This window comes from Nanorana parkeri, unplaced genomic scaffold (assembly GCF_000935625.1).
Source record: "Nanorana parkeri isolate BGI_ZX_2015 unplaced genomic scaffold, ASM93562v1 scaffold973, whole genome shotgun sequence".
Classification (NCBI taxonomy): domain Eukaryota; kingdom Metazoa; phylum Chordata; class Amphibia; order Anura; family Dicroglossidae; genus Nanorana; species Nanorana parkeri.
Window position 1 is genome coordinate 464,544 of NW_017307241.1, and position 27,238 is coordinate 491,781.

Sequence of the window (27,238 nt, forward strand, 5' to 3'; positions counted from 1 at the left end):
TGGCTGCGTAAAGACGGGGGGGGGGGGGATTGCTCCATCCATGCTGTTTAGCGTGAATGGCGTAATCTGTTAGATTTTCTGTACCCCAGGGAAGGGGGTTGCTCAGTGTCAGACATAAATGTTATCGGCTCCAGGGTTTCCATAAACGTCTAAATCTGTGTGCATGGCCAGCTTTAATCAGTGAGAATCTTTTCAACCTTTACACCACACTCAAACGAGTGAGGGCTGCTGTCTTTATAGCACTTTAATAAATTACAAAATAGTTTATTAAAAATTTGCAAATGAGTTCATTAAGATATAGCCATAGTGTTGATGTAGAATCATATGTGTGATTTGCAGCGTAGACCTGTACTTTAATTTCTTTTTTTTGGCTTATAGGTTATAATCCTCTGACAGGTAATGGGGGAGGCACCTGCGGTTGGAGACCAGGACGAAGAGGACCCTCTGCTGGTGGATGAGGTTAAGCTGCCTTGCTGGTGTTATGTCTATAACAAATACCAGCAAGGTCAATGGACTGTACCGCCTGCCAAAGCAGCGTCTTTATTACTGCTCTGAAGGGTCTCGCGACACGAGTCATTGTTGTCTGGAGTGGAATCGGATCGTGCTGTTTGTGTTCTAGCAGGTCCGGGTATATTTTGCATACCGTCAAGACAGACCTTCAACTAGAATGTGTTCCCAGAAAAGTTGGTGACCGTTCAGGTTGACCGATAATACTGTTCACTGCAGTTTGACGCTCTTAATGATGTCATCCTTACAAATGGTCCGCAGCCAATAAGGTTGACTGATGTTGTGTGGCGGATAGCCCTGATGTACATGTCTCTTCGTTGTTGTATCTGTATGAATAGAAAAAAAATAGAAGCTTTGCACCTTCAACCAAAATGGTGAGATCTCTGGATGGATATCAGGCTCTCCCATGTTACATAAATAAGCAGCACTTTTTTTTTAACCATTGTGTCAAGGCTTACCCTCTCAAACATTACAAGAGATTATTAAACACAAAATGTCTGTATTTAATCTGTAATTGTTTCAGTAAAGAAAAGAGTTTTGTGTATATACATGAAATGTGGCACTAAATGTTTGATATTTTGTACACTCCCATTTAAAACCCAACTAGAGCCACATTGCTAAAGGCAAAAAACCTCACCCTTGTCTGCATGACCGGTAAGCATTAGTGTAGTTGAGCTCTTGCCTGTGCTCTTCTCACTTGTTAGTTTCCCAGTGTAGATTGGTGGCACGAAGCTCTAATTTGCTTACTCTACTGGCACTTTACTGCAGACAGCTAATATAAAGACAGAATTCAGCCGTTTATACTATTATTCATACATATTGCAGTGACCTGCATTGTACCTCCTCGGATCAACGCAGGTCACAGCAAGGACACATAGAAAATCATTGATTTCTATGTGTCCCATCACACCACAATGTGGACGTGGTCTGCGGAGTGCTGCACTGCAATAAAATGCAAACATGCTGCGTTTTATTGCAGCACATTGCATGCCACTGCAGTCCGCCACAGCTCACCGCACTACCGTGCAGGCACATGTACGTAGTGAACACATTGTACATGCCACATAAAGTTAAAAAATGTAAACAATGACCGCTTCCACAGTGTGCGATACAATGGACTCTGCTGGAGCTACCACAATGCACTAGCCGTCCGCTTAAACAGAGTTTTATCGAACAGGCTAGTGTGAATGAGCCCTAAATCTCTTGAAATACATTTCTGAAAGTAGAAAATTTGCAGTGTAGATTGGTAGCACTCGGGTCCCAGCTGCAACCCTGGTAGTTCTTGGGACAATGCCAAGTATCGACACTGGTATCTGAACATCCCTACATTGTGGTGCGGTTTGTTCTGAAAAGCGTCCCAATATAACTTGCCTTGAACCGTCTGTGTTTTGATGTACGGAAGCCACCCACAAGACTGTGAATCCCATATATTGGGGTACCTTGGGAGACAAACAAGCATTTCTCATCTGAGATATTTGTTCATAGACATTAACTGGTTTTATTTACTATATCTTTATTTCTGCACCAATGATGCATTACATTGGGTACCAGCAACATTTTTTCTTTCTACATACTGAGCCATAAATATTTCTATTGTGCAAGTATGAGTGAGTGACTAAGTGTGAGGAATGTATGCTTTTTCCATTATTGGTTTTGGCCTTGAAGTTCATGGCAGTTACCATGATTGAAGTGTTCCTTAGTGAAAACTTAGCTGTTTATCCAGACAATATAAGTTCACCCAGACCAAACCTGTTACTCTGGTGAGTTCTGTTTAGCAGCCCCTATGTGACAAGTCTTTCTGGAGCAAAATGCACATTGTTTTGCTTTGTTATGGAAACTGTGTAATGAGTGATTAAGAAAAATGAAATGTTTTTCCATGCTTGAAGCAAATCGTTTTAAATGGGGTCCCTCGTTTTGGCTCCACCAGGTGTGTATTAATGAGTAAGAAGTAGGCCAAGTCTATTTACAGTATGGAAAATGTGTTCACCTAATGGCTTTCTTTGGGACACAGATGTGTAGGTTTCCCACCCCACAGTTCCAGGAGTCACATCCACAATCGCCTCCTGTCTTTATTTCCATTTGGCGCTCTTTCTCTATGGCCGCGTACCATCTACTGCTTTGTCTATTGGGATAAATGGACAAATTAGCAGGCTCTGCATAAAAACACATTACAATCTAGAATTCTAAAGCTGGGCATACACTGGTCTTCTTTTCCTGTTCAGTCCCATGGCCTGAAGCAGGAAAAGAAAAAAACTTGATTTGCCTATCCTCACTAAACAGCAAGGTGGATGAATTCCCCAGGTTGGGCTATTGTATTCTGACGGGTGATTGCGTCCAAACAGTGATTGGATCTGGCTCCAGTCACTGTTTGGCGGATAATTTTTAGACCTGTACCATAAACAAAAAATGTTTTTAAAAATCTATTTTTGCCGACCTTGGTTCATTAGGGGGGGGGGCACACACCATTTTCAGCCTAGACGGCAGGACTCCGAAACTTGAGCAGTGTATGACCTACTTAAGGGAATTACCCATGGTAGGTAAACTTCTTTCATCTACAGACAGGCCCCTAATATTTGCCATTCTTTGAGGCCACCTTATGGTATGTATGCTACCAGTTCTAACCCCAAAATAAAGTGACCTTCATTGGTGCATAATGGATGTAATTGCAAATCGGGGGGGTTTCTGAAAACTGGTTGTAAGACCCCACCATCTAGGTCCAGACTGCATGTCCTCTGTACTAGTTTGTTTTCTTTCTCCTTTGTTTTTCAAATTAAAAAAACAAAAAAACGTTTCACTCGCTTGGTTGCTTTCCTTTTCTATCATCATTTGGCCAGCGGCACCTTATGGCTCTCTAAGGAGAATTATTTCAAAAGACAAACGGCACCAAAAGGCCATTAAAAAAAAACCCGCCTCTTAGTCCTGAAAAGTGATGGGGGAAACTAGAAAGTGTCACTGCAATAAGTAGATGTAACAGAAAAATGATGATACACTTGAGAGATATATACTCCAGCCATGCAAATGTAATTTAAATCAAATTATCGTGACCAGATCCTGGATATAAGGTACCACACCCTTAATATATTGAATCAACACTGTACCAAGTGACAAAACCAAGCAATTACAACATGATAAAACAAGGATTCATTATCATACAAAGGTTAAAAATGTTTAAAAACAATTGATATGTGCACATTGCAGAAAGGAAAAAACCAAACTGATCGCCAAATTAACTATTCCAGAATTATAATGAGGCTAGGTGGCCAGAGCACACAAAATTGATGTAACATATTCTTGTACTCGTAAAGCATATAGATGCCTCTTCTTATATCAGAAATAGTTATCTCTCTCAACGCGTTTCAGAAGCGGCCGTTGATTTGCGGCCTCGTGGACACTGACGGCTCGGAGGTGATTGCAGACTGTGCTCTTTGTAGCTCCTTTTTGGGGGCTTCTTTCGAGACCTTTCAGTTTTAGACTGTTGTCCGCTTGTCACCTTTTCCTCACCACCTCTTGGGGGGGTCCTTTATGTCCTCGGGCACACTTCGATCTCGGGCTCTTGTTCTGCTGGCTTGGCCGGGCACGCACGGATCTCTGGGAATTATCTCCTTTACCTCCTGACGAAACGATTGGAACGCGAAACACGTTGAAAGAGAATTACTATTCCTGATATAAAAAGCGGCATCTATGTGCTGTATGAGTACAAGAATATGTTACATCAATTTTGTGTGCTCTGGCCACCTAGCCTCATATCATTCTGGAATAGTTCATTTGGAGATCAGTTTGTTTTTTCTTTTCTGAAATGTGCACATATCAATTATGTTTTGAAAAATTTTTGTCCCTTGTATAATAAAGACTCCTTGATTTATCATGGTGCAATTGCTTGGTTTTGTCACTTGGTACTTTAAAAGCCCCCCTCTTTCTTTTCCATGTTGATTCATGCAAATGTAATGACATGAGTAAACACATTCTGGGGGCACTGGCACTGTGCAAGGTATAGCAGACCACAGCAACCAGAATTCCGCCTAACTGCAGTCCTACTACTAGCAAATTATGCATTCTGATTGGTTGCTCTGGACACGTTCTCTTTTGCCTTACTGAAAGAATACAATCATTTTAAGTATAATGCTTAAAGATAGGCAGCATATTTAAGCAAACACATTAGAAGTGTTTTCTAAATAACAAAGCGGTTCTCATTATAATTAGGCTATTGTATCCACCCACTACACCCTCCTCTGTGGTCCTAAACCGTAAAAAGAATAAAGATCTTTTAAATCAAGGAATTCCTTTCACATTCAACAAAGACTTTTTTGCAATGTCTTTGTTCCCGGGCTGTTATTGCACAATTTCCCCAGTAGAGGGACTCGGACATCTTACGGCCGGGGCTTTTTCATCTGGTATTAAAGAAGAGCACCAGAAATATTTTCCCCTAGTGTATCCACAGCGAGCCTATAATATCACTTTTCCATGGCCGGCATGGGTGTGTTTAAGCTTTTACTTGCTGAGATCAAATAAATAGCAATTGGTATGTACAAAAACGCTTACACCTTGTATTTGAACAATGCCAGAAATGTTAGTAATGTATTATGTTGGCTACAATTGAAGTCATTGCGTAAAACAAGATCAATCTATAAAAGCTGCCACAGGGCCCATTCACACGATATGCGTTGGGGCTGCGCTGGCGGTCCCCCCCAGTATAGCCCCAACGCAAGGCAAATTGCTCTGTGACGGATGGGCTCGGTTCGCACGACGCATGGTGGTGTGTACTAAAAAAAAAAAGCAAAGCATGCAGTGTTCTTTTCAGCGGGATGCAACACAGCACAACTGCCTCATGGCTTGTTCACACCAGCTCTGGACCAGCTACGGTGCAGTGTGTTTTTTGCGCATTGGCACGGTGTCGGGCACTGCACACCAGCCACTGTGCAATTTGTGAAAAAAAGTCGATTTGTCAAGTGGAAGGGTTTCCGACAACATACGGGTCAAGCTTCGGCTGAGTCAGCTAAAATAGGATGTGAGGACACCAATGGACACTCCATTGCTGGAGGGAGCGCTCTAACAGCCAGCCAGCTCCAAGGTTAAGTTGAGCATAACTGTTGGTCCAGTGGGGAAAGGATTTTCTGATGGAAAAAATGGGGATTAGGCCGCACGTGCCCAGAAGAAACACGACATAGTGAGGAGCCCTGACGTAACCCCCACCAGCAGAGATCTCTGTGGCGTGTGGACAGACCTGCCGTTTTCAAATAATGATTTTTACCAGTAATTCACCATTGCAAAGAACCGCCAGGTCCAATCCCAGTCACTTTGCTGAATACATTTGACGCAGTGCAAATAAGTATTTTAGCCCAAATCCTCATTGGCATACTATAGGATTTCACCTCACCACCTGCCATTGACTCACACTGACCACCTGGAGCCCGCACTGACCACCAAGGCCCCGCACTGACCACCTAGAGCTGGCACTGACCACCAAGAGCCCGCACTGACCACCAAGAGCCCGCACTGACCACCAAGAGCCCGCACTGACCACCTGGAGCCCACACTGACCACCTGGAGCCCGCACTGACCACCCGGAGCCCGCACTGACCACCCAGAGCCTGCACTGTCTACTAAGAGCCCGCCCTGATTACCTAGAGCCTCACTGACCACCTTGAGCCCGCACTGTCTACTAAGAGCCTGCACTGATTACCTAGAGCCTCACTGACCAACTGAGGACCGCACTGACCACCAAAGAGCTGCACTGGCCCCTGAGAGCCCGCACTGGCCACCTGGAGCCCGCACTGACCACCTAGAGCCCGCACTGACCACCTAGAGCCCCCACTGATTACCTCAGTGCCACCCTGAGCTCGCACTGACCACCAAGAACGTGCACTGACAACCTAGAACCCACACTGACTGCCAAAGAGCTGCACTGGCCCAGAGAGCCCGCACTGACCACCTGGAGCACGCACTGACCACCTAGAGACCGCACTGACCACCTGGAGCCTGCACTGACCACCTGGAGCCCACATTGACTACCTAGAGCCAGCACTGTCTACTAAGAGCCCGAACTGACCACCTAGAGACTTCACTGACCACCTGGAGCCCACACTGGCCACCAGAGAGCCTCACTGACTGCCAAAGAGCTGCACTGGCCACCTGAAAGCCACACTGAACACCAGAGAGCCCACACTGGCCCCCTGAGAGCCTGCACAGCCCCCCTGAAACCCCGTAAAGCCCTCCTGAGACCCTGGAGATTTCAGGCCATGAACCCGGAGCAACAGAGTATGTAGCTTCATAGTATTCTGCAGTGCTGTATAATGTATTGCTGGGATTTGCATATATAGGTAGTATATGCTATATGTACAGAGTATGTTGGAGAGGTGGGTATATATAGGTAGTATATGCTATCTGTACAGAGTATGTTGGAGAGGTGGGTATATATAGGTAGTATATGCTATATGTACAGAGTATGTTGGAGAGGTGGGTATAAGTGGTATATACTATATGTACAGAGTGAAATGTAAAAAGTCTAATGACGATAAAGGTTTTTTCTCTGTGTGTTAAAAGATTTTTAAATTGAGCCGATTTTATGTATGATTGGTGTCCCCTGTAGACATGAGCATAATATGTGTAATTGGTATGTAATGACTATGCTGGCACAGGCGGGTGTGCTGTATGTAAGAGTATGACGTGTAATACATGATAAGTGATCTATGACAGGAGGGATTCTCATAGAATGTTTTCATATTCCTGGATTTGGGGTAAATCGTGTATCAGCGATACTTTTCGCCATAACAATTCTAGTATAATATAAACCCCGATCGGTTGCTATGGACACCTAACTCACTTCTGCCCCTGATCATTCAGAGGATGACACGTGCTCGGTTGCCCCGGGTAACAGCAGCATGACGCCACACGCACACCGCCGTCAGCTCTACACATAGTACACAACAGTGAGAGCTCTCGGCAGCGGCTGCGAAAGTTTTGTTTCGCTTCCAGGTCACGTGAGCCGGGGTCTCTTTCACTCGCGGCCAATCACAAGAGAAGCACGGGTGCCGGGCGGGTTCAATCCTTTGCTCAGTGCTGTGTGCTCTTAAAGAGCCGCGGTGCGGGTGACGTGAAGAGTTGGGAGTGAGAGCGGAGCTGCGGCGGGCGGAGAGTGACGGAAACGGAGCCGCCGCTCGTGGCTCAGCGTGCTGCTGGGACTGGTGCTCGGCTTCCTCCTGGCTTCCAGGTTCATCCTGCCCCGGGCCACCGAGCTGCACCGCAACAGCCGGAAAGGAGGCCCCCGGGGCACCGAGGGCGGCCAGGCTGGAGGCTGCGGGGTGCAGGCTGGCCTGAAGACGGATCGCCGTGACCTGCTTCCTTACAACGGACCCCTGCCCCCGGGCAGCGAGGAGGAGGATATCCCCCTGGCTCGGAACTTTCTGTATGTGGGAGTGATGACAGCACAGAAATACTTGAACACCAGAGCTGTGGCCGCGTACGGGTGAGTGAGCCGATGTGCCCATACACAGCCCGACATACAGGGCGATCAGATCCACTACTGTGCAATCAGCCAGCATCGATTTATCCCTGGAGACCTTTCATAATAGTTGCTCAGTGGTTAGCATCCCTGGTTTGCAGCAGTGGGGTCCTCGGTTCAAATCCAGGACTCTTATCCCTGTGCTTGTCTGAGTTTCCTCCAGGTACTCGGCTTTCATCCCAAACTCTACAAGCATTCTGTTAGGTAGATAGCCACTAGTATAATGACCTGAGAGTCCCCAAGATGGCTGACTTGCCTTCTATCTGCCCCAACACCAATTTGATAAGCCCTCTGTGTCCCTAAGGGGGGGGGGGGCTGTGTCCCTGGGGGGTGCATAGAAACATACATACCGTGTTTCCCCCGAAAATAAGACACTCTTCAATTTTTTTGGCTCAAAAGAACACTAGGTCTTATTTTTGGGGTAGGTTTTATTATTATTTTTAATTTTTTTATGTACAACAATCCACACTTATTCATGTAGAAAAGTCTTCATGTATTCATGTACAAAAATATGGTGATCAGGGGGGCCACGATGAGTGAAGCGCACTTTGACTATCGATTCCTCACAGGCGGAGCGCATTTGGTATCACTCCGCCTGTGACAGGAGCAGGCGCTATAGAGGAGGCATCGGCTTATGAGGCTCTGCTCCCTACTCTGTCGCCTCGCTTTCTCTAGCGCTGGCTTAGTTGGCACCGCTGATTCTCTCCTGCCTCTCCCGCGGCTCTTCAAGTTCCCCCTTTATGCCACCAGCGGCCCTGGGAATGGTCACAACTAGGTCTTATTTTCGGGGTAGGTCTTATATTTTAGCAATTCCCAAAAATAGTACTAGGTCTTATTTTCGGGGAAACAGGGTAAGTCGTCGTCTGGCCATAGGTGATCGTAGTCATTCCCTGACCATGATCTTTATGGAGAGCTGACAAAGGCTTCCACACAGCCCATTGTGTTGTAGTTAGGGCCGTTTAGTGACCACACAGCCCGTTGTGTTGTAGCTAGGGCCGTTTAGTGACCACACAGCCCATTGTGTTGTAGTTAGGGCCGTTTAGTGACCACACAGCCCATTTTGTTTGTAGTTAGGGCCGTTTAGTGACCACACAGCCCATTGTGTTGTAGTAAGGGCCGTTTAGTGACCACACAGCCCATTGTGTTGTCCTAAGGCCTGTATAGTGACCACACAGCCCATTGTGTTGTAGTAAGGTCGGTATAGAGACCAGGCTTTCGCCTAGCCCATTGGGTTGTGGTAAGGTCTGTAGAGTGACCAGGCTTCCACCTAACTCATTGTGTTGTGCTGTGTGGAAATGCTGACCATTTTTACTCATTACTCTACATAGTGCACATTTACCTCAGTCCCTGCCCTCAAAGTGCTTACAATCTAAGGTCCCTATCTCGCATTCATACATACCAGGCCAATTTTACACAGGAGCCAATTAACCTACCAGCATGTATTTTTAGAGTGTGGGAGGAAACTGCAGTGCACAGGGAGAATTTGCAAATTCCTTGCCGATAGTGACCTGGTCGGCATTTGAACCAGGGACTCCCAGTGCTGCATGGCACATGTGCTAACCACTATGTCACTCTACAGACCTTACTGTAACACAATTGGCTAACCAGAAGTCACTATGCTCCTTGTAGTAAGGTCTACATAGTGACCAGGCTTCCACCTAGCCCATTGTGTTGTAGGATGGGGTATATAGTCAGGATTCCACTTACCCCACTGTATTATGGCAAGGTCTATATCAGCGTTTCCCAATCAGGGCGTTGTGTGCCCTAGGTTTTCCTAGGTTTATGCACACAAGGGTGACGAGTTTGGAGAAGTGAACAATCTAGGAGAACATAGCTGATTTGTAAAAATTCTCCAATTCAGCTCACTTTCCAGTTCATCTATGTTCTCCTAGATTGTTCACTTCTCCTGCCTTCTCCAAACTCTTCACCCTTTTGTGAATAGCCCTGTAGGAGTTCTTTGGCTAACATAATGTAAAGGACATTATTCTTCCAACTGTCCACCATTGTGAGAGAGGGCTTTCTCCACTCTTGAATACTGTATAGGACATTCCTCAACTGTCCTCCAACATGAGGGCTTTCTCCACTCTTCTGTACTGTATAGGACATTCCTCAACTGTCCACCTACGAAAGAGAGGGCTTTCTCCACTCTTCAATACTGTATAGGACATTCCTCAGCTGTCCACCATGTAAGAGAGGGCTTTCTCCACTCTTCAATACTGTATAGGACATTCCTCAACTGTCCTCCAACATGAGAGGGCTTTCTCCACTCTTCTGTACTATATACGACATTCCTCAACTGTCCACCTACGAAAGAGAGGGCTTTCTCCACTCTTCAATACTGTATAGGACATTCCTCAGCTGTCCACCAATGTAAGAGAGGGCTTTCTCCACTCTTCTGTACTGTATATAGGACATTCCTCAGCTGTCCACCAATGTAAGAGGGCTTTCTCCACTCTTCTGTACTGTATAGGACATTCCTCAACTGTCCACCAATTTAAGAGAGGGCTTTCTCCACTCTTCTGTATATAGGACATTCCTCAGCTGTCCACCAATGTAAGAGAGGGCTTTCTCCAATACTGTACAGGACATTCCTCAACTGTCCACCATGTGATGGGCCCCTTGTCCCACTGACCTTAAATGTATGGGGCATTTCCCCACTGACCACCAATTTAAGGGGACATTACTTTTCTTTACTGTTTTTTTTTTTTCCCCGTGACATTCTTTTTATTTTAATTTCCTAATTCTTCTGAGCATTGTTTTTAATGGTCATATAGCTTATTGATCTCGATCATGTACCGTGAGCTGTAGATATAATAATTTTCGGTAGGAGTTCACCAAGACCTGAAAATGATTTCCTGGTCCCCTCTGGGATGTTAAGGTTGAGAAAGGCCGGTCTGTAGAATTGTCATATGCAGCTTTGTTTTCTGGTAAGGTGTATGTTGTAAACGGACTTCCACCTAGCTCAATGCATTGTAAGAAGGTCCATACATTTAACAGGCTTCTTCTGAGTGCATTGTGTTCTAGTTAATAGTAGAGTGTTTTATACAGCACTGAATGATAGTCAGCTTTGCCCTTGAATAGGTAATGTCTTTCAAGCTTGTAATTTTAAAATAGTTCTTGCATTTGAGGCCTGGACATGCATTTCCTTGCTGCATGCTTATTAGCAGAATGATGAGCTTTTACTTCTGATGTGTTTCAGGATGTTGGGCCTGGTTCACATCTGCACGTCCCTGGAACGTGCGTTTGTGCGAGTGTGCCCACCGTGTTTGCTGTGCGGCTCCATTGATTTCAATGGGATCATCGCGACAGGGCAAAAAGGCTCCTGCACCTATTTGTGCGACGTGCGGGAACGCATTGTTTTCTGCTACGTCTGTGTGGGTTTGCACACGCGGAAGGGCAGCGGAAAACTGTGCGATTTGCCGTTTGGGGTGCTATTAGATATTATTGGCACGTTTCAGGTTTGAGCATGATTCCACAGATATGCCGTGATCGCGCGGAAATTGCCGCCCAGGTGTGAACCAGGCCTTGCTGGCACAGTGTTTATTTTGCAATTTTCATTTATAGTAATACAGGTGGTCACTAAAGTGCCATGTGATTGTAAAAAAGTGGGAATTAAAGGTCATAATCCAACAGATTTATTTTAATTTTTTTTGCCTAGCTTGACATTGGAGTTGGGTTTAGGACACATCAACCCCCCCATAAATAAAATAATTTCATCTATTATTATTTATTATTATTATTATTATTATTATTATTACATAGTATTTATATAGCGCCAACAGTTTGCGCAGTGCTTTACAATATAAGGAAGACATTACAGTTACAGTACAAATCAAGACAAGATGGTAAGGAGGGCCCTGCCCCTGAGGGCTTACAATCTGAAAGAGGAGGGGGAAATGATACATGGGGAGGTAGCTGTGTGGGAATGAATTATTTGAGAATGTGATGGTTGAGTGGTTAGGTCGAGGTGAGATAGGCTTCCCTGAAGAGATGAGTCTTTAGGGAACGCCTAAAGGCAGTCAAGGTGGGAGATAGACTGACAGGTTGGAGTTCCAGAGGATGGGAGAGACTAGAGAAGTCCTGGAGGCGAGTATGGGAGGAGTGGACAAGGGAGCTGGAAAGCAGGAGGTCAATTGATCAATTTACACTATGCTTATTATGGAATATGCATAGTTCACAATGTCTGATTTAATCACATCACCAGGGGTTCATGAGTACGTTTTACGCTTTATCAGTAGCTTGGACCAATGTTATGCACACTCCTTTTAATCAAGACAATGTTTGTTGTAATGCAGTTTCAGCATGAACATAAACATTGTATTGTTCTCATGGGGGGTATCTTGCGTACATACAAAGTAATGCAATGTGTAAGATTGCATCTCATTGTTGTCAGTGTTTACACACAAATTAATACAATGTATAGAATTGCATCTCATTGTTTCCAGTGCTTGACTTCTATCACCAGGAATGTTTTCACTTGATCTCTGGTGCACATGCATTGTTTGTAGATGCAAATTTTATTGACTTTAGTATAACGGTGAAGACTAGACCATGTTCCCGTAATCCAGTCTGCATTTACTATTAGAGTTTTGTAGGGAACCTTTTAGAGGTCAGAAACTATTTTGGCTTCAAAACATAACATTTCTTGCAGCATCCTCAAGCAATTCAAACGCTTAATCGTAGAGAAGTTTGATCATTTATGTAAAGGGCCACAATTTTTGTATTGTGATTATTGTGCTCATGCTGAAAACAGTGTCTGGGGAAACAGCTGAAAACATATTGACATCCTATTGAGTTTCAGTGTCACTGGTCTTTAAAGATCTCATGCCTTTAACTTTACTCAATAAACTGCTTTTGTCAGCACTGATGTTGGTTACACGCCTACTACCCTAAATTCAGGAGTTAAATCTTAAAAATCCATTCAAGTACATTTAAAAAAAAAAAAAAATAGTTAAGGTATCTTTTTTTGTGTATCACTTGGCTGTAGATCCTCAAATCATCTCTGAATTGGTGCTGACACTGTCCTTCCTTCTGGAGGGTGGCTACTTTTGTTGCACATGGTTCCTGTGTGTGTTGTAAACTAGTCACCGCTCCAAGCTCACTCCTGTGGTAGACTACAATCTCACATTTAGTTTATTCATTTGTATTGAGATTGTAGTCCATCACAGGAGTGAGCTTGCAGCGGCGGCTACTTTACAACATACCAGTACCATGGGGAACAAAAGTAGCCCCCCTCCAGAAGGAAGGACAGTGTCCGCACCAATTCAGAGATGATGTGAGGATCTACAGCCGAGTGTTACACAAATAAGATAAAATTTACTTGAATGCATTTCTATGGTTTTATTGTTGCTTTAAAGGTTTTGTACATGTGTTGTAAAATGCTCCCACTTAGACTTTGCATATCCAATTAGAAATATCTGTGCAGTAAACCCTCAACTAGACCCATAATACATCACCACACATTAACCAGACATGTAAGTCTACGGGCAGCCAGTTCTAAACAAACATGTCTGTTTACGTCAGATTACCCCTGATCCTGCATGCTCAGTGAAACGCAACACTGTTCCATTTGTTTTTCTGGGGCTGGGGGTAACCGGATGTAAACAGACACCTGTCTGTTTAGAACCGTCTGCCCGTAGACTTGCATTGAGCATCCGATCGGGTCTGCCTTACAAACTTGACAGCTGGATATGATTGGACTACCCATGTGAAAATTAGATAATGGTCATCTCTCATGTATTGGGAACTTCAACTTCCAAGTTGCCAACTTTGCTTTGAACTTCTTTATTCAGAACTTCTAAGGCTGGGCACACGCCTTACAACCATCGCAAGACTTTTGTCTTGGGATGGTTGTAAGGTAATTTAAAAAAATGTACGATCTGCCTATCTTGGACAGGCAGATCATATCTGCCGAAGATTCGCAAGCCTGCCCTGCTGAGGGGCGGGCTTCCGATGACCGCAATGCTGAACGGGCACCGGCCCGGCCGGCTTTTATCTTACGAACATGCTACACACCCGCCGAAAATCGTACGATTCTCGGCGGGTTTTCGAACATGTTCGTAAGATAAGTCGTGCCCACCTGACAGTAGTAGAGGTCGCACATCTTCCACACACCTTACGATAATCGTACGATTATCGCAAGCTGTGTGGGCACCTTAAGTTGCCGGGTTTTCTATAGTTTGCACATTATTAGCTCAGTAAAAAGATACCATAATATAGCAAGAATTACTATTAATGGGACATTTTTAAGCTGTTTGAGTGATTTATCGTACTGAATGGATGGTGGTGGGCTTGACCGGGAAATAGATATATTGCAACAATTGGATGTAGAGCTGCAGCTAACGATTATTTTCACAAACGATTAGTTAGCCCATTATTGAGTTCCATTAATCGGATTAAAAAAAAGGCTCCAGTGATGGACTAGTTGGTGGAAGTGGAAAAAAAGTGTGGTGTGCAATATAGTACATTTATACAGCGACGCAATGCAAAATACCAGCAGCTTGAGGGAAATACAACAAATCACATCAATAGTAAATTATACTATAATGTATTATTGGTGGGATTTTTAGTCCTCTGTAGCTGGCATTATTCTGCACTGCGCTGTATAATGATTATACGGCGCAATGCAGAATACCACTGACCAGTTATAGAGGAACAACAAATCCCAGCAATAATACATTATACAGCGGCACAATGCAGCATACCACCAGCTATAGAGGAACAACAAATCCCAGCAATAATACATTATACAGCGGCACAATGCAGCATACCACCAGCAATAGAGGAACAACAAATCCCAGCAATAATACATTATACAGGCTGTTTAATGTATTTTTGCGAGAATTTGTTGTTCCTCTATAGCTGCTGGTGTTCTGCAGTGTGCCGTGTTTTTTTTTTTTTGTGTGTGTGTTTGTTTTTTTAAGGGAAACATTAAAAAGTTTTAGAATGTCGTTGCTGAGTGACTTACTTCGAATCGTGGGCCCTTGACTGTCGGCGGGCAGCAGTGAGTAAGGGCGCTAACAGGGAGGAGAAAAGCAGAGGCATGTCCTCAGCGTGCACGGCTTAACCGGCGTGGAGCGGGGAACAGTCAATTTAATTGATAGCCGAATAATCGACCATGGATAACGTTGACAACGTTTTCCATCGTTGATTTTAATCGACTAATATTGAATAGTTGTTGCAGCTCTAATTGGATGCTGGTTATTCCCTTTTCTGTATAGAAAATGGAACATTACTTTCACTGCACACCTGCTGCTTCAGTTCACTGGCCTGTCTGGGAGAGGATTGTAGCAAGTCCAGGTCATGCAAGGGAGTATGGACGGATGTCACTCTTGGTTAGGGTTCGGTCCCTCCTGTAGCCATTCTAGAGTTGGATATAGATTTTATTGTGGTTATTGTATTCCATTGGCCATCTAAATTGAGGGCATTCATAGACATTTGGTTCATTGTTCAAACTGCACCATGTCCTCATGGCCAAATAGTCTTTGGTGCAGTAGTGATTGAGGGTGCTAGATATTTTTGTCCTTCTTGCCTTTTATAAATGCATGGGAAATCTGAGCCTAAATGTTTCGAATAAGATGTTTCAAAATAAATCATTTTGTGTAGTTGCATCATGCCAGTAGTTTACCCGCCATCTAACTTTGGTGGTCAGTTTACAGAAAAATCCTCTTTTACAGAAGAGATCAAAGTAATGCACCACAAGTGTGGCTGATCTTATCTCTGTGGTTTTCCTTAGAAATAATATATATTTAGGGAGCGCAGTACAAATGTCTTTGGGAAATGGCTGGCGCTGTGGCTTACATAACCCCTAGCAGCTCTGCCTTGGCATGTCCTGTGATGTGGAATTGGATTGCTGTGGGATCGGCTGTTTCCCGTACATTTTGCTCTTTGGGACCCGTTTCCCTATCACCCTAATGGCACATTACTTTTTATGAACTACTAAACGTGACTTGCAATCTAGTTGCTTTGATCTGCACCCCTATGTTTTTCTTTTTTAGTGAAAGCCACAATATGCTTATTTCATGCAGTGATCATTTCATTGTAGTGAGGTGATTAAGCTGATAATGTGGAAACTTACCGTTCCATTATTCCTGAGTTTCATGCAAATTCATAACCGCGTAACACACACGAAGAGGACCATGCTGGGTTCCTTTTTCAAGAGAAATGGTGACAGTGGCAAGTGCCGTATATTATCATTTGTGTTCAGTCCCTAAGCTGATCATTGCACTTGCAGCTGAGATGTTCCTACGTGTATAGTATATTGAATGTACTCTATGCCTTTTTGAAGAATGTTGTTTCTGTAACAATCTCTAACTAGAATGGCAAGCTTTTCAGGAACTGCAAGTGTGCTCTATCCCCCCTGAGCACCGCAGGCCTACTCTTTTCTGGACTGGTTCACATTCTCAAGATCGATTTTTGAACATTGCATCCTAAAAGTGGATTGTAGTTCAACATTCTGCTTTAAGTATGCAGTAAAGAGGTCTTATGACATGTAAGGTAGAGCTCCCCTTTTGAAGTGTTTTGTTCTTGGACTTTACATTGGTAACTGATGGAGCAGGAAGTCTTCTGTGAAGAGGCTATGGTCTATTGTCAATTTTCACTCGAAGGTGACAAACATTTGTAGAACCAGCATTAAAAATCTGGTGTCTGGTGAGATAGTCAAACAGGATAAAAAGCCCTCTACTAACACATAGCGAAGTGTAGTATTTTCCTAAAACTAAACACAAGTGAATGACTGCCCAGTGTTTTATTAATATAATTTTGCAACAGGACTTTTTTTTTCTTGTAAGTCTGCATCCTAATCGGACCTGGACTCTAGGGCTCATTTGAGCCATTGGGCTCAGCCAATTTTAAACTTGCCTCATGCAGTGTGTAGTTTACGGAAGGAATCATGGGAACAGCAACTAACTGTTTTACTTGTTTCCTCTGCCAATAATTGGGTTTTCAAAGTGAACGGAAATTTGTGTTCACGCATTTGTCGCTTTTAAAAGCAGATGTCCCCAAACTCTTCAGCTCAGTGACCCCCTTCATGAAGTTTAAGGCTCTCATTTGTATAAAACATGAAGATCAGAAAGCCTAGAGTGAAGTCTCAACTCTTGATCTTTTGAGGTCAGTGACTCAAAGTACTGAAGTCATCGGGTGAGCATGACTATGAGGGACTTGGCATGTTCACAAGCAGAGATTTACAGAGACCACCTTCATACTACCTCTGTATTGGTTTCCTTTGACGCTTGAGTTTAGGTTTGCTTTAATCTAATGAAACCTGTTGCATGTAGTAACTTATAGCATCCTATTAGAAATCTGCTTTTGTAGTTCAGGTTAGCCAAGCTATATGTTACCAAACATCTGCTTTTCACTTCATCACAAGAACACCAATTGTGATCCACAAAGTGGGATTGAGTTGTAATGCTCCCGTGTTGTTTAGTTCTTCTCGGCAGGAACTCATGTTGAATGCAACTTTGTGACATTTAGACTGTCAGGAACGTGTACCGAGCATATGTGAATATAGTTAAACTTTCACTAATTTTTGTTTGGATTGTTCTGTAGCTATAAATGTAGCAGTCTTCTTTGTGATCGCTGTTTGTTTTAAGCGTTAAAACGAGTTCTTGTTACATGTTAGACAATGACTTCTGCTACTCCCAAAACATTAGTTTATGTATAGCTGGGAAAGGTTTAGAATCTGTTCGCTTTGTCTTGTAGCCTTATAACCTGTAGAAGAGATCTTCCAAACAGGCACAAAGGGTCGTCAGGAAGTGAGGGGGCCACAGACTGGATTTAAAATATACCCTAGGTTTAAAGTGGAAGGAAAAGCAAAACAAGAACTCCTCTCAAATGTTGCCTCCCCATTGCTCTGCATTCAGTGCATAAATTTTTAGGAATTATAAACTACTTCCTTTTTTTTTTTGTGTTAACATGTTACCTGTTTACTTATGTGACCGTAAAGATGGCGGGTGTGTTGATGTCTGTATGGCTGACACCACTGTGAATTTCTATAGCCTGTGACACCATTGCTGCTGGCATCCATCGCTCTAAGGATTTGTTGGGAATAGGAGAGATTGTGCCACACAGACACGCACTCAACGGAGCTTTTCGGTCATGTGATCGTATAGAAAACCTGTAAAAGGAGGGGAAACATAATGGTGTTCACTTTGTGATTTAGTAGAAAATGTGTACATTAAACACAGAGCTCTGAAGAGATATTTTCAAGATGTGTTAGTGTTGCGTCTCCTAGTTTAAACCGTCCTTGCTAGATCCAAATTGAAATTGTTTTGGCTGGCATTGGGGTTTAAAGCCCAACTCCAACGGAAAATATTGTTGTGTGCTCAACACCCACACAGTATGCACAGGCAGCAAAAATGTTTTGTTTTTTTCCTTTTTGTCTGTCCCCATTGGAGAGATTTCCCATCCCTTCCTGTCTTGACCGGAAGTAAGGGAAAATCTGCTCATTAGAAACAGACGGCACTAAAACCCCGACCGAGAGGGTCTCCATCAAAAAACAAAGGGTTGGCTCGTCTTTATATTTTTCTTTAAAAACTAGTGTTCAAAAAAGCATTGACCGCGTGTCGTCATTTTTATATTATATGGGATATCTGTAATGTTCACATACAACATTAAAGTTCATTGCCCCCCCCCTACCCCCGTATGACTTGATGTTACTCTGCATATTTTTACTGACTGTGTACCGTTTTTTCTGGATGTATGCTAAATCCAAATCCTATATCTTTCTTTTTCAGAACTTGGGCACACTCCATCCCTGGAAATGTGGAGTTCTTTTCAAGTGAGGGCTCAGACACATCCATACCAATTCCTATTGTAGCGCTCCAAGGTGTAGACGACTCCTATCCGCCCCAAAAGAAGTCCTTCATGATGTTAAAATATATGCACGATCACTATCTTGATCAATATGAATGGTTCATGAGAGCAGATGACGATGTTTATATCAAAGGAGACCGCCTAGAGAGCTTCCTGCGCAGCCTTAACAGCAGCGAGCCTTTGTTTTTAGGACAGACTGGTCTGGGTACTACAGAGGAGATGGGCAAACTGGCCCTGGAGCCAGGTGAAAACTTTTGCATGGGTGGTCCTGGGGTGATCATGAGCAGAGAGGTCTTGCGTCGGATGAGTCCGCACATTGGACAGTGTCTCAGGGAGCTGTACACCACCCACGAGGATGTTGAAATTGGCAGATGTGTTCGGAGGTTTGCTGGAGTGCAGTGTGTATGGTCTTATGAGGTAAGTGTTTTTTTTAGCATGTTGTGATACCGAACAAAAACCGCACAACTTTAAGGGGAGTTATAACTTTAGTGCTGTGCATTCTCTATGGTTACAGAGTACCTAAAACATAAAAAACTGACCATGCTTTAGCAACATGGTGTTTACAATGGTGAGCAGTTTTTGGTCATAGAGGCCACTTGATCATGCTAACCAATGAAAATCTCTTCTAAAATGTCATCCTGGGAAAGAGAGACTCATTGGTCAATGCTATCTCGTAATATCAGTAACCAGTGACTGCTTCCCATTGCAAACATGTTGCTATAAAAGCCTTTGGGGCTGTGTAGCTTTTAAGTGTCAGGACTGTAATACCGGCTGGTATGGGCATCCTCCTTGCAGCTAAGTGTAGTGGGGAGGTTGAGGAGGGTGAGTTCACCTTTTTCATTTTTTGTGACCCTTTTAAGATTCATTTTTTGTCCTAGAATAACTAAGTTAGTGGACAGCATAACTTCTTAAAGGAGAATTTTGGTGACAGTGAAATACTCTTCTCCATAATTAGAGCCGACGTGTGACACTGATGCTGTCACATGTCGGCTCTATGGGTCGAATACTGAGCGATCACAAACCGCTGTTCGCTCAGTTCACAATCTTCTTGCAGAGAGTGGTGGCAGTCAGTCATGCTCCCCCACAGGGATTCCACTCTCCAGTCCTCTAGCACTGGCTGGAGGGACAGATGGGTGGGGGCGGGCACAGCTTGATCTTCCTCTAAAGCAGGTAGAGGGATCTTTCCCGGGCTGCAGCGTCGCTCTGTGCTGTTTTTGGGTCACAGGAGGACATGTCCCGCTGTGACCGTAAAGAAAACTATGGCCAGATAAGGTTGGGCCATAGTTCTTTTAAGCTTGCGCTTCTTCAAGCAGTTGCCAGGGATCCTCTCCTCTTTTTTTGATGGGTTATATCAGTTGTGTTTCTTACACCAACCACACTCGACCCTTTTGTGGCTGATCCAAGCACTCGGTGAGTTGTATTACTGCATTGCACCGCGGTAAGCACATAGAACTTAATGAAATGTCACTTGTGACATTACAGTGTTATAACATAAGTGCGTTGTCGCTTGATTGAGCGCATTTTGCAATGTCAGGGCACACCAGCAGCTGGGCAGTTGAGCATCTGTCAGAAAAGCTTTACTCAGATCCAGGATAGTGGCAAGTGAGACTGCCATGAAACATTCTAATGAAACTTGCCTGAAACCGATTTAAACCTGGGATACCACAGTAAATGGTTTTTATTGGGGGTTTTTTTTATGTCAAATCCTAGCAGTACATTTTGTCACTGAGGTTTACCCAGCCTGCAGGTCTTCTGACCTATTAAGCAAATAATGGAATGCGCACTCTAAGCTTTTTGAAATGGTGCAAATGTCAGATAAAAGCCCAAGGCATTGACGTAGCTAATCTCTCGAGGTTGAAAATGCAGTAAGAACATTTTCAAGTGACTTGTGTGACTGTATTTTTTATTTTTTTTATTTCTCTCCTACCTAACGGCATAGGTTTGTTCCATGGCATTTGAACTTTGTAATTCGTTTCGTAAGTCTTTGTCATTAGTTCTGAAATTTTACGTAATCACTTTGGGTGTAACCGTCCATCATTCCACCAGAAGAAAGGCTGTGATGTCAGTCTTGATTGTAAAAGTGGGTAATTGATGATCTTAATATACTCTTGGTAGTGATAGATAAGAAAATTGCTCCAATAAAAGTGCTCTGTGTAAAGGTCACCGAAAACGATTAACAACCTGAAGCGCTTTTAAAAAAAAAAATATTGTTTTCAGAAACTTGCTTATTGAGTATTGAACATTGGCTGTTTGACATGCCGCTCTCATTAGGCGCTCACCTATGTGCTCTTCGATACTGATATCTTGTGACATTGTTTCCAGTCCAGTCTGCAGAAAATGAATAAGATATGAAGATGGATCATCCTTTCCACTGAGAACGAACAAATCCTCTCATAAGGATAAAGAGACTTACTGCTGTAGGCAGCTAATTGGAGAGCTGTGTGTGGTTTGCAGGCTGAGGGCAATGTTCGCTAGTCACACTGTACACAAACTAAATGGCAGTTTTAATGGCTCGACAAAGTGTATTGGCTTATATGGAGACAGCCGGCTTTAAGTTAGGGTGTTATAGACTTGCCACTGTAATTTTTGTAAATCTTCAGTAGGTTATTAAACCACCTTTACAGTAAAACTGAAAAGTCAAGCCAAACCTTTTTTTGGGCGGATAGTGAAAGTGGGGGCGCTGTCAGGTGTGGGCCCCCCCTTTCTTGCTATTCGTTTTCTATTGGGGAGATTTACCTTCACTTCCTGTCCGATGGCCACAATAGGAAGTGAGGGGAAATCCCTCCAAAGATGCAAAAATCCTTGGTGGTCAGCAGGATCACCAAAACTAGTGTCCCCTTTGGAAGATTTCCCATCTGTTCCTGTTCTGATGACACCCCAAAATGTGGGATTTTCTTTGACTTTCAGTGGTCACCAGGACAGATACAGAGGATGACTCTCCCTAACAGGGAGCAGATCACGATAAAAACCTGACAGAGGTTCTACTCCCTCCATTTAATGTAAAACTAAAACCATTTTGACATCAGTTATACTTTAATTTGAATGTGTCGAGTTGGCCAGAATTCTGGCTAGCAAAGTGTTAACTGTTCGGGTAGGCTAAACCCAAAGTCCTGCCTGTTTGGCTAGCAGTGGAGTCCATTGTACTTGGATCTGGTCATTATATGATGGTTTTTCATCTTGGCCATATAGTGCTGACTTGGCAAGGTAGTACTCCTACGGAAAAAATATTTGTAGTACGCTTGGATGAATAGGACAACGTCTAAAGGCTATTTAAATTGGAAAACACAAACATGATCTATTGCAGCTTATTGGCCTTTTAGATGTGGTGGCTGGATTTGTTTTCTTTTTGCAGGCCAACTACAGAAAAATAAAGGTTTCATTGGCCATAATTTTTGTGTTCTTGTAACATCCTGTGTGCTGAACGGATAAATCAAACAGTCTTCTCCGTTTTTCCAGCTGCCTTCTGTGAACTACAAAAGAACACCTCCTTATGTAATGGAGATGAGGAGGGGTCAGTAGTCCAAATCAGAAAAGCACCTTGGGGTCAAAACCATGGCTCCCTCTTCCATGGGTACAGGGGAGTGAGTGTAGTCATCCTGTGTTTATTTGCAGAATTACCAGATGAAATTTAAGGCACAAAGCCTGAAAAGAAAACTATTGCAGCCACCACAATGTTTTTAGGTTTAGATACGCCTTAAGGGCCTGTTCACATGACGTCCGTTTTGTGTGCTGACCGGCTCCGTACGCTGCTGCACTCAAAATGTATCCCTATGTGTTTTATGGGCTCCAGTTCTCACGTGCGCAGTCTGTTCAGCTTGGCAAAATGTGTCATGCAGAAAAAATACTGCATGTCACATTTTGTCACGTCCGGAAACGGTCAGGAAACGCAAACGCGTCAAACGCACTGCACTGCAGCTAACATACTAACAGCCCCACTCCAGCAAAAAAAAACATTTTTTTTGTACTTGAACGCATCAAAAACGTGGCAAAAACCCCTAAGGGCCTGTTCACATGAGATCAGGTGCTGATCAGCAGACGTGGAGCTGCTGATGCAGGTCTTGGTCACACCTAGGCGTATTGCATATGCGCGTCTTTTTACCGCGATTCGCGGTAAGAAGTCGCGCGTTTCCGAAGGCTACTTGGCTGTATCCCAATGGAAACGCGCAACAAAACGGCCCAAAGTAGTACCTGTACCTTTTCAGTCGTGGGCCGTTTTGTAGCGCGTTAGGGACGGGCGGAAATACGCCAAGGTGGGAACGAGACCATTGAATACAATGGGATTTATATTTTTGAGCGTTCGTCGAGCGCAGAACGCGCTACAAAACGTTCAGGTGTGAACGAGGGCGCAGTGCGTTTTTGATGCCTTTTCCGTCCAGATGCTGACAGTTTTTTTTTTTTTTTAAGCCAAGGGGCTGTCGGTATGCAGATTCAGCCTCTGAGGTCACTTTTTCCTTAGTTGCGTTTCCGGACCGGACAAAATGTGACATGCAGTATTTTTCTGTAGTAACCTGAACGGACTGCGCAGTGAGAACTGGAGCCCATAAAACACATAGGGATACATTAGGATGCATTTTGAGCGCAGCAGCGTACGGAGCCGGTCAGCACACAAAACGGACGTCATGTGAACAGGCCCTCAATGTTACTAAGCTAGTGCAGCTCTACTATCTATACTATGACCTGGGGGAAAAAAGCAAAACCTTCCCATGCATGATACCATAAAGCGTATTCGGCTTCTTGTTTGATTTAGGGCTGACCATATACATTATTTAAGTGTGTGGTTCTATCATTTTCTTACTTGGATGGCTAGAACTATATATAATATAATTTTTATTTTTTTGTCTGTGTTGCTGTTTGGCGATTTCCTCTCACTTGCTGTCCTAGGACAACCTTTTCAGCAGAGAGGAAATAAAGGAATCTTTCCAATGGACTCTCCAACTGCACAGGAGGTCTAATCCTTCTCCACTCTGTGCAATCCTAATAACCATTTGCACAAATGATGCAGTTGGTCTCGACGGGTTTTGGGAAAAATCCGCTTAATCTCTGCTGTGCAATTTAAGGATTTTTTTTTTTTGCATCTTTGTCAATACTGGAAAGACAAACATTACAGCCTTTATTTATCTGCAGTGGCAGTCTGCGGCCAACTCATGGCCAACAAATCATGGATCTATGAGACAATTGAACTTTCTTGAATGTTATCCATATGTCTGTAAAAAAAAAAAAAGTCAAGGCAACTGGACTTGCTGTATTTTTCTTGAAAAATACAACAAGTCCAGTTGCCTTGACTTATTTTTTTTTCCGCTATACCATGACCTGGATGAATGACTACCTTCACAGACACGTTATCCATATGGTGTTTGGCATCTTTTATTGCCCAAGTTGCCAGGAGTGTTTTTTTCTTCACAATCTTTAGCCCGCCATTTGAAATATCGATACCTTTTGTTATCCTGTTGAGTTAAGGATATTAGAAGTGCGTAGTTAGAAGTTAACAGTATATAATGAAATATCTCAGGTGTTTATTTAGCTGTCAGTAGAAGCTGCGAACCGACTGGTAGGACTTGCTTCTTCCTTGGCTATTTTCTGCCTCAGCGCTCTCACTTATTAACCCCGCTGCTGCTGATTCCTCCGGCTGTACTGAATGGCTGGCTTTCTAAGCACGTGGCACATTTACCCAGCATCGAAAGGGATAAGGAGCGCGCTCTGGATTAAACGTCAGTTTCGGTAGGGTCAGCAAAGGCTAATCTCTCATTGCTTTGCTGGGAAAGGTGCACAAATGTTTTTCTTCTTAGGAATGCTGCTAACTTTTCTGAGAACACTGAAATCTTAAGTGGGGACACGCATGAATGATTAATTACCAGTATTTTCTTCTATTGTACTTTTCTCACCACAGTGAAGATGGTGGTGTCTTGATCCCTTCATTTCCTTTTACCCTCCTTTTTTATTTCAAGTCAAATTAAGTTCGCTTCCCTTTGCTTTACCTGCACAATATAGTGTAGCTAGTATTTTAAAAACCGTTTGAGAAAAGCTTGCCCTTTGCAGACACCAGCCTAATTGTTTGTTAATTGTCTAAAGACCAAAGCAGAAATCCAATTGATCGGTGTACCTAGCGCATGTTCTTTCCTTTTGCCCCATTACACATATGACAAAATGTGTCGTGTTAATGGATAGACACTAATCCCAGTCTCTGACCTACTGCATTACTCATGTAGGAAACAGTACATTTCCTCCCACTTATTTGAATCACTGCTTCTTTTCACTAGCAGAGTAATGCAGTATTTCCTATGTGTTGCTTGAGTCAGTCAATGCCTGCTTACTGTTGGCTGTGTGCGTGACCTTTTGGGGTCACAAGTTGACTGATCTATCTAGGGCCGGCTTAGTCCCAGACTGACATTCTGCTAGGAAGCTTCGTATCCACACTCGCTTCCCGAAAGCTCCGGATTATGCTGCCCCCCCCAGTGTCACAGAAGGGACCTGTCTTGTGTCTATCTGCAGAAGCCTGGGGAAAAAAATTATTGTCGGGAAGGTGGAGATTATCATCTTAACACTCTGGAGAGTAAAAGCCTTTTAAGCGTGTATATAGGGGGCTGAGCGAGTGTCTGCCGATAAAGGTTCTAGAGTTTTGAGGCTTTAAGATTAGTAGTGTGGGGAGACTTGTGCGCAGTATGGGATTGCTGCTGTTAACCCTTTCTGTAAAAAAAATAAAAAAAATCTCTGTGGCTAAATGCCTTCTGGGCACAAAGCATTCAATGCAACCAATGTGCATGAGCTATTCCTGGTAGTGCATTATAACTAGTGATCTCCAAAAAAGTTCTGGCCATATCCAAAGTGGCTACGGTGTGAATACACCAAGGACCTGGACTAGTATATTCGAGGGGTAGGTTTTGTATATATTGGCATGATTTTTTAAAGTGGACCTTTTTACCCATCTATTTAAAATAACAACAAACACCTTTTAGAAATGTTTAATGACAATCCACACACGCATATTTCTAGATAATTGCCGGCTTTGTATTTGTATACCTTATTTCTCTTTTCTTCCCCAGTCTTCTGACAGTGGCCATGTTTACTAAATGCAGATTACTAACTCATCTTCCTGGATTTCTGGTACATGTAACTAGGGCATGTGACCATGCACATCATTTCAGGGGAGGAAAATGCCTTTCTCTGAGATCTCATGAGATTTCCCAGCAATGCTCTGCTGATAAGGCGATCCCAGTGCGCATTGCTTTGCCAAATTGAAGTCTTTTTGCCCTTTCGAAGCCAGATGTGAATGCTCTGCAGGTGTAAGTATTCCAAATCTCAGCATTTTACAGCTGACATGTCTGTTATTATTAATCATTATACATAGGGGGATGCATTGGTAGAATTCGATTTTTGAGTGCAAAGGTTCGCTTTAAGTTCAGCCGGCAGGTAAAAGGTTATTTTCCATACCTGCATCCCTTTTTCTTAAGTTAAGACACCTCCTGAAGTGAACGGTCTTGTGTTTGAGATTTGTAGGCATGTGTCCACGTACGTACTTGTACATTTGGTACTCTAAAGAAAACGTTTGACTTCTGTCCTAAAGGAGTCATTGAGAAGTCCAACACAGAGTGAAGAGCTTCATGTATTGGTGTCTCGGGGATTAGATGTGGAGGAAAAGGCAAAATGTGAATTCCTAGCCTACCAACTGAGCAACAGTTTGTTTACTTTACTGGCCTGTAGAGGGTATATCTTACAGACCGAGCCTTGTTAGGATTCTGGATGGCACAAGGCCTGTTTGTAACAACTCTTCACCTAGGCTCCAACACGGCTCTCTATAATTAGTACAGGACACTTTCCTCTGCAAGCACGCTGGTGTAGCAAGGTATGCGCGCAGCTGATTAAGAGTTTGGTGGGTAAACTTTCCCAGTGCAGCAAGTTCTGCAATGTCCTTAACTATCAAGGGGGAGCGTAAATGCTGTATACAAAGCTGTATTTGCTTGATTAAAATGTGAGGGTAGTTTTATCCCCGGCTCTGCCCTCGGTCTACTCATTTGGTCTTTTTAGACGATTGTATATAAAGAATTCTGTCTCCTAATGGAATGACACACAACCAAAATGCAATGCATAAGCGGCTAATATGCAGCCTGGAATGAGAAACTTGTTTATGGTTACCCCTCTGTGTGATCTTGGCAACTGACAGCACAGCCTACGCTTGTTTCCATGTGTTGTGTTGCACTTTCACAGATGACTTGCATGGTAATGGTCAATACACCCAAATGCAGCATGCAGGACTCTCCTCCAGTGCCCTGTAATACAACTGACTCTAAATTCCATGGATTTCTTGATTATTCAGGCATTTTACTTGCACTGCAAAATTCAAGACAACACATCTGGTGGAAATGAGCCCTCTGAGAGTAAAATATGGGAAGCTTGTGAAATTATTGAAGTTTCTTGCATCATGAA

General features: G+C 43.4%; 2 protein-coding genes across 2 annotated transcripts in view; both read left to right on the plus strand.

Moving 5' to 3' along the window:
• Positions 1 to 847, plus strand: part of SELENOS (selenoprotein S) — a 21,563-nt gene extending 20,716 nt beyond the window's left edge. The window contains exon 6 of the mRNA XM_018566765.1: positions 379 to 847. Within this exon, the coding sequence (XP_018422267.1) occupies positions 379 to 458 (80 nt within the window). The 3' untranslated portion in view covers positions 459 to 847. The remainder of the gene's footprint in view (positions 1 to 378) is intronic.
• Positions 848 to 7,643: 6,796 nt separating this feature from the next.
• The window catches only part of CHSY1 (chondroitin sulfate synthase 1), a gene marked incomplete at its 5' end in the record, with an annotated part of 62,826 nt that continues 43,231 nt past the window's right edge, over positions 7,644 to 27,238 (plus strand). The window contains 2 exons of the mRNA XM_018566759.1: positions 7,644 to 7,969; positions 18,739 to 19,234. Of these exons, the coding sequence (XP_018422261.1) occupies positions 7,644 to 7,969; positions 18,739 to 19,234 (822 nt within the window). The remainder of the gene's footprint in view (positions 7,970 to 18,738; positions 19,235 to 27,238) is intronic.